This window comes from Ictalurus furcatus, chromosome 9, assembly GCF_023375685.1.
Source record: "Ictalurus furcatus strain D&B chromosome 9, Billie_1.0, whole genome shotgun sequence".
In the NCBI taxonomy this organism is placed as follows: domain Eukaryota; kingdom Metazoa; phylum Chordata; class Actinopteri; order Siluriformes; family Ictaluridae; genus Ictalurus; species Ictalurus furcatus.
In genome coordinates this window covers 10975517-10983300 of record NC_071263.1, presented here as the reverse complement: position 1 = coordinate 10983300, position 7784 = coordinate 10975517, and the positions used below count along the sequence as shown (strand labels likewise).

The following is a 7784-nucleotide window of genomic DNA, read 5'->3' as shown; positions in this document are numbered from 1 at the left end:
GTTAGACCCTATTATCACTTACATCAGCTAAACAGTCATTCCCTCATCAGCCTCTCTTTTTTCTCTCTCTCTCGAGGTTAAAAATGTAGGCAAAAAAGACAAAAATGTAGCTCGTCATATTATAGAGAAATCACAAAGAGCACATAATAGACTCTCCTGTGGTGGAAAAGTTACTAATAGTTACAAAGTGCTGACACTGGAGACTCCTTCCATAAATGTGAAGGAAAGCTTCACTATACCAATGATTACAATTTATTTTTATCCATTTATTATTAGCCTTAGATTAGGGCTGTGTGCTGCACCACCTTATAAGTCCCTGGGAAAGAATTATTATTATAGAAGCAGTAAATTAGTAGAAATATAAACTTGTGGTTTCAATTGCAGGTTACCACTAGGGCTGCTATTAAAGAAAATGAATCAGCATCTTCTGTCCAATCAGAACCGAGAATTCAACAGGGTTGTGGTGTTAACATAATGGGTAACAACTGCTGTGGTCATCCTGTAGAAAGAAGCTTGTATATAATTAACTGTAGGTTAACATAACCTGTTGCAGTGGTATCATTATTATTATTATTTTTTATCATTAGGGGTTCATCAGTTTGTCTCTACTCGAATGTTCAGTTATTTAACATCTAAGTTAGCTTTTTACACCGGTTTCCATTCAGGTGATATCTAATCCGTTGTAAGTGAAAGTGAATGTAGTCCTGAACCCAGGCAGGAGTGTGGGATAAAAGCACCCCACCTCCTCCTCTCCCCCCTCCCTTTCTGACTCAATGGGATCTCCCACAGCGGGATCTCCGCGCGCCTTGGCTGATTTCCCGCCATTCCCGCCCTGTGTTGCACAGCAGTGCGCGAGGAGCTCGTTTCCCTGAGGAAAGCGGGGTCTCAGAGGTCCAGCAGGAGAACTGACTGAAATGTCAGCTCAGGATGATGTCGACAGACGTGGAAGCTGATAATAGTGTGGAGGACACAGCGCTGAACAGGCCCAGTGATGATGCGGAAACCCCGGCCAGCCTCGATACCATAGAGGAGGTGAGATAAGCAGCACGCGCCGTTCCTTCTGTTCAGATTTACTTAACGTGCACTTTATAGTGGTGGATTTTTGTTGTTATTATTGTTGTTGTATTGTTTCTACAGGACGCTGCCTCACAGCAATGTTGAGAACAATTTTGAGTTCATTCTCTTTATTGACTCTGACTTGTACTAAAGGCTCTTAAGCTACTCTCTTCTCTGTGATAATAAACTGCTAGCATTATTGATTGTCATTGATGCTCAGACCTATTTTAGTCCTTTGCAGCACTCCTTTGTGTCACAAGATCAAACTGGAGGCCTCTTAAAATCTCTTAATAAGCTCGTTTAAAAAAACCCAAAAAAGTTCACATGGTTCACAAACAAACATTATTTGCATGTACACTGACAATCCAGCATGACTTTACAAGGAAGACAGGATCCACTCTGAACATCTACATTTTAAATCTGGGCTCCTGCATAGGTCTGGTAAGTACTAGTGATGTGTCCTTCATGAACCATCCGTTCATTTTGGACAAATCTTTAATATGACTCGGGAACAGCGAGTTGTCTCAGAGAGTGATTCATTAATTTCTGACCACGCATGTGCTGCAACATTCCCATAGGTTCTGTACCAGAAACAGAAATGATTAGTTCAGCACTCGAGTCTTCGGGTTCGAGTCGTTCGTTCTACCGGTGACCACCGCATAGGCAATGCACCATGCAATACCGGAAACGGGATGAACGAACGACTCGAACCCAAAGACTCGAGACGTATACTGATCATTTCTGTTTCCGGGGAACAGACCTGACAAATGTGACGTGACAAAAGAAAGAACGACTCGGATTGGGAGGTGAGGTGAACTAAGAGACTGCATAGCCTGAAGATCAGCTAAGCAATTAATGAATCATTTATGTTTCTCATAATTCGGCCTTGGCTGCGTTGGCCTATAGTTTATTTTATAGTTTATTAAGTACTAGATGTGTTGGGGAATTTAACATGTAACATTTTAATTATATTCCGCTGAAATGAACGAAATGACTCGAAAAAAGATTCGTTCATTTTGCTGAACGAGAGTCAGTAAAATGATCCGGACTTCCCATCACTAGTAAGTACATTCACATTTACTCTTGGTGCATTAAGCACTTCCGACGTACATAAGTGCTGTCTGTTCTTCATAAACACATCCTCATGCTAGGTACAGTAGGCCAGGGTCCAAGAACATCATCAAGCTAAATAGTCTTACAGAATAGCAGCAGGTTAAGGTATTTTTTTTTATATTAAACCTGCTCATAGAGTGTATAAAGTATAAAACCATGAAAATGAAAAACGCTTCGGGATAAGCATGTATATTTGTTTAAAAATAGTACACTTTTACACCAAGACACTAAGGTTGTACAAATCTGTTGTCTTTAGACATTCCTATATTCTCTGCAGTACTGCTGGCTCTGTAATGCAGATCACATTTCCTCTTTTCCCTTACATTACACAGCTAATGACCTTTACAATCAGCAAGATTGTAAGAACTGAATATATAAAGGACAAACTCGTGAAATGCAATAAAAAAAAATTTCTGGTATAGAAAAGGGCCAGAACCCTGTGCAGGATCTGACAGAGATACAAATGCTGCAGACGTTTACAACAATATTATTTGAAAACTTGAATATAATATACAGTGCATGGCCACATTGAGTACACTCTCTGGCTGCCATTTTTACATTACATGCACCAGATGTGTGTGCACCGGCATTTTCCAGAATTCATCACTGCAAATGTTTTTGATAATGCTAAAAATTAGATCATTATTTGCCAGTTGAAATGTGCTTTTTACAAAGCTCATATTCTGAAAGTTGGGATATTGTTTTGCCTATATCTATTAAAAAAAAAGCACTTCCAAATTTGTGGTTTGTTTCTAAGTTTCTTTTGGCCCATTGACCATTTTCAGCATAGCTGATGTGTCAGAATATTTTTGTTAGATAGAACTGATTGCTGAATATGAATATGAGAACTTTAGATTATATAAATAACTGGAGCATTTGGCTGGACATATTGCTGTAACACAAGCCTAACCTGATTCATTAGTAATACCTAATTGAGTTGTGTTTTGGGATGCATGGAAGGCTTTGTCAAAACTGTATGTTTTATCAGTTATCTGATAATAACTATTTCATAACCACTTAGCCATGGGCAAGGGAAGTAATGTAGTATTTTCCACACTGACCATGTGACTTGATCACTTCCATGTGGGATCTTCATTACTGATGGCTCATTTTCTGCTTCCTTAAAAGCCTCTCAGCTCTTCAAGTTATCAGCTGGCTAATTTCACAGACTGCACGACATTGCTCCACTGCTAAACCTGACAAGAAGATATTGTATTGGTCAGTTAGAAATGATAGGCTTTTCTGCATGTGATCAAATGTGCAACTGTCAACTCAGTAATATCCTTTAATATCTTCTGAATATACACCAATCATTCATAACATTAAAACCACTGACAGGTGACGTGAATAGCATTGATTATCTCGTTATAGTGGCACCTGTCAAGGGGTGGAATAATTGGAACCAGGAAAAATCTGAAAGCGTAAGGATTTGAGTGACTTTGACAAGGGACAAATTTTGATGCCTAGACGACTGGGTCAGAGCATCTCCAAAACGGCAGGTCTTGTGGGGGTGTTCCTGGTATGCAGTGAGTAGTACCTACCAAAAGTGGTCCAAGGAAGCACAAGCGATGAACACGCAAACAGGGACATGGGCGCCCAAGGCTCACTGATGTGAGTGGGGAGCAAAGGCTGGTCCATCTGGTCCGATCCCACAGAACAGCTACCATAGCGCAAATTGCTGAAAAGGTTAATGCTGTCTATGATAGAAAGGTGTCAACACAGTGCATCGCGTGTTGCTGCGTATGGGGCTGTGCAGCTGCAGACTGGTCAGAACGCCCATGCTGACCCCTGTCCACCGCTGAAAGCGCCTACAATGGGCACGTGAACATCAGAACTAGACCATGGAGCAATGGAAGAAGGTGGCCTGGTCTAATGAATTAAGTTTTTCTTTTACATCATGTGGACAACCTGGTGCATGTGCGTAGCTTGCCTGGGGAAGAGATGGCACCAGGGTGCACTATGAGAAGAAGGCAAGCCAGCAGAGGCTGTGTGATGCTCCTGCCATTAATGTGGATGTTACTTTGACATGTTACTTTGGTTTTCCCTAGTGGCTGTGGCCTCTTTCAGCAGGATAATGCTCCCTGTCACACTCCAAAAATTGTTCAGGAATGGTTTGAGGAACATGACAGAGAGTTCAAGCTGTTGACTTGGCATCCAAATTCTACAGATCTCAATCTGATCATGCATCTGTGGGATGTGCTGGACAAACAAGTCTGATCCATGGAGGCCCCACCTCGCAACTTAAAAGATTCTGACTTAAAAGATCTGCTGCTAATATCTTGGTGCCGGATACCACAGCACACCTTCAGAGGTCTTGTGGGGTCCATGCCTCAACGAGTCAGAGCTGTTTTGGTGGCACAAGGGAGACCTACACAAAATTAGGCAGGTGGTTTTGAGGTTATGGCTGATCGGTGTATTTATTAAGCTGTCTTTCCAGTGTTAACGAAATTCCAAGGACCCTATTGTGATCACAGCACATATTTCATGTTAAAGGGATAGTTCACATAAAAATGAAAATTCTGTCATCAGTTAGCCACCCTCATGTTGTTCCAAACCCATAAGACTTTCATTCATCTTCAGAACACAAATGAAGACATTTTAATGAAACCTGGGAGATTTCTGTCCATCCATTTACAGTCCAAGTATCCAAAACTTTCAAACTCCAAGAATTCATAAAGGCATCGTAAAAGTAATTCATTAGACTCCAGTGGTTTAATCCCAATTTTATGAAGTGATACGAATGCTTTGAGTGCGCAAAAATCTAAAGTTAAGTCTTTATTCACAAAATATCTTCACTTCCACATAGATCTCTGATGCGTGTTCATGAGAGAACCACGATGCATATGTCTTGTGTTGACACAAGAGCAGACACCACGTTTTCCAGCAGACATTTAAATAATGTAACTTAAAAGCCATTGCAGATCTACTGGCGATTCTCAATATTATCCTCAGTTAGTCTAAGCCTAGCATTAAGGGACATGCAATCCTCATATCAAACAGAGCCTGGTTTGTGCGTGCTTTTTAGCTCAATGGAGTCAAATTCCTGGAGGGTCTGTGATAATCTAGTTCTTGCTTGTGAGTTTCCAAAGAGATCAGTTCTATCTTTGTCTTGCAGCTTTTTCCAGTTCATAACACTTGAGCCTGATTTAGATGGCTTAAGGCATCTTCTGCATTCTGTCTCTCATGTCTTCTGTTTCTGCAGCAAAGGCCAGTGAAACAGTCCCTGAGCGCATCTATGCGTCGTGAGACACACTGGCGCTGTCTCCTCCTCTCCTTGCTCATGTACAGCTGCCTGGGTGCTGTGGCCTGGTGCCAGTTCACTCGTGTCACCAAGCTGAGCTTCGATTCGTCCAGTACCTCATCCTTGACTGCCCCTGCAAAAACTCTGCGAGGTGGAAGAGGGCGCTCCATGATATATCATGACAGCCCCTGCTCTGACGGCTACTTCTACATCCCACTTACGTTTCTGCTAATGCTCTATGCAGTCTACCTGATGGAGTGCTGGCACTGCCGTGCCCGCAGTGAGCTCCAGTACAAGGCCAATGTAGACAGTGTCTATGAAAGGGTGCTACGCATGCGTGAGGCTAGGCCATGTGTGTGGTGGAAAGCCATTGGATACCATTTTGTACGGAGGACACGGCAAGTCACACGCTATCGGAATGGTGACGCCTACACCACTACGCAGGTCTACCATGAGCGTGTCAATACACACATGGTGGAAGGTGAGTTTGACTACAGCCGTTGCGGAATGAAGGACATCTCACGGGACCTACGTGGCCTGGAGAGTCATCCAGCTACAAGGTTACGCTTCACCAAGTGCTTCAGTTTTGCAGGGCCAGGATCTGAGAACGCCTATCTCAACCAACGGTCCAGATTTTTCTCAGAGGTCGAGGGCTTGGACGACTACATGGAGGCACGGGAAGGCATGCAGCTGAAAAATGTTGATTTCAGAGAACACCTTATAGCTTATGTGGATCCTGATCAGCTACCCTGGTACTCTTCTCAGGTCACCTTTTGGCTGGCTGCCGTCCTCATGTTATCCTGGCCACTGCGGGTTTGGATAGAGTATCGGACAGCCTACGTACACTACCAAGTAGAAAAGCTCTTTGGGCTGGAGTACAGTAACAGCAGCCCATCTTCAGATGAACTTCCATCTACAAGGAATAGTCATTGCAGTATCCCAAGAGGGGAAATGGTAGACAGCACAGAGCTGGAATGGCATATTCGCTCGAACCGCCAGCTTATCCCTAGCTACTCTGAAGCCATGCTGATGAACTTGGGGAACTCTAGGCCTGGACAAGGTGACATCAGAGCATCAAATATCTTCCTATTAGATGATTCCCTAACCCAGAGCTATGGCACTATGCTACAAGACTGTGATCGTTGCTGCCAGCTTGAAGGAACGCGTCGGGCCACCATCAGCTCCAGCTGCTCCTCCATCTTCTCCCGGCACACTTTCCATTCATGCGTGTCTCAAGACACCTCCCGCTTTTCACTGTGCCGAATGTACGGATCTAGGCGCACAGTGGGGCTGTGGAGGAGCCATAGCAGCACACTGACTGAACGCTGTTGCCTGGATGAGCAGTGCTGCAGGTCATACTCCAGCCAACTAGCACTTAATAATAGCCCTCCCAATTACCAGGATGCCCGCTTCTTCCCTGTCCTTATAGTGCACAGGTCCGAGGGATGCGGAGATCCTTCAGAAGTGAGGAGATACTACGTCCGTAGAGGTTCCCTCTGTTTGGAGACTTCCCTTTAGAACTGTATGCATCCTGGTTTTACTGATCAAATATGGTGATCTGAAAGAGTGCATAATGACTTTCTGAATTATTGCCTTAGTAGAACCGGGAAGGAAATATGCAATGCCGGTCTGTTTACTGAATGTGATTATAACCCAAGTGCTTGATGTGAATGATAAACTGACTAAAAGCCTTAAACTATTTTAAATATATGTGTATATCAAATTTTGCATCACAAATTATGTACAGGTTGATTGGAATAGCTTGGAAAATGACTTCATATCCATTACTGGCACATCATCTGCAGTGGAAAATCATCACATATGAAGTCTATAAAGTCATCCAAGAAGAATTGAGTGAAAATATATTGAAAGAATGACTGTATATTTAAAGGAAATGTTATGCATTGACCAGATACATCAAAGGTTCAGTTTTCACACTCATTTCACATTTAGGTAAAATTAATCTGCCCTACATCATTTAACTTCCATACATTTGTAGTGTTTCCTGTGCAGAAAACAAATAGTCAAATAAATATTGATGAAAGGAAATATTGGATAACCAAACAAAACAATAATTGAGAATTACATTAGTGATGCACCGATGTGAAACTTCCAGGCCTTAACTGAAGCCAAAATGCAGGACGTTGCAAAAATTAATTTTATTTATATTGTTTTTATTTTAGTGCAATATATGTCCAAGATACAAAGATGTAATACCCTGAAATTATTTATGTATATATATATATATTTCCTTAAATATTTACATATATATGTAATACCCTGTTTTGGTATATTTCATACCCAATTTTAATATGAATATGAAATATGTAATATGCAAATGAAAAAAGGAATAACATTTTCATATGAGTGATGA

The 7784-nt window shown here is 42.0% G+C and overlaps 1 protein-coding gene across 1 annotated transcript; it reads left to right on the top strand.

The window, feature by feature from the left end:
- Positions 1 to 482: 482 nt before the first annotated feature.
- On the top strand, positions 483 to 6947 carry si:dkey-13p1.4 (transmembrane protein 151B). Its single transcript, XM_053633262.1, has 2 exons — positions 483 to 1032; positions 5372 to 6947. Exons 1-2 carry the CDS (start codon positions 928 to 930, stop codon positions 6926 to 6928), a joined length of 1662 nt encoding a protein of 553 aa, XP_053489237.1. The 5' UTR covers positions 483 to 927; the 3' UTR covers positions 6929 to 6947.
- Positions 6948 to 7784: the final 837 nt, after the last annotated feature.

Coding starts and splice junctions, on each gene's coding strand:
- si:dkey-13p1.4 (XM_053633262.1), top strand. CDS start 928: ATGATGTCGACAGACGTGGAAGCTGATAATAGTGTGGAGGACACAGCG. Junction 1,033..5,371: donor GCCTCGATACCATAGAGGAG/GTGAGATAAGCA, acceptor CTGTTTCTGCAG/CAAAGGCCAGTGAAACAGTC.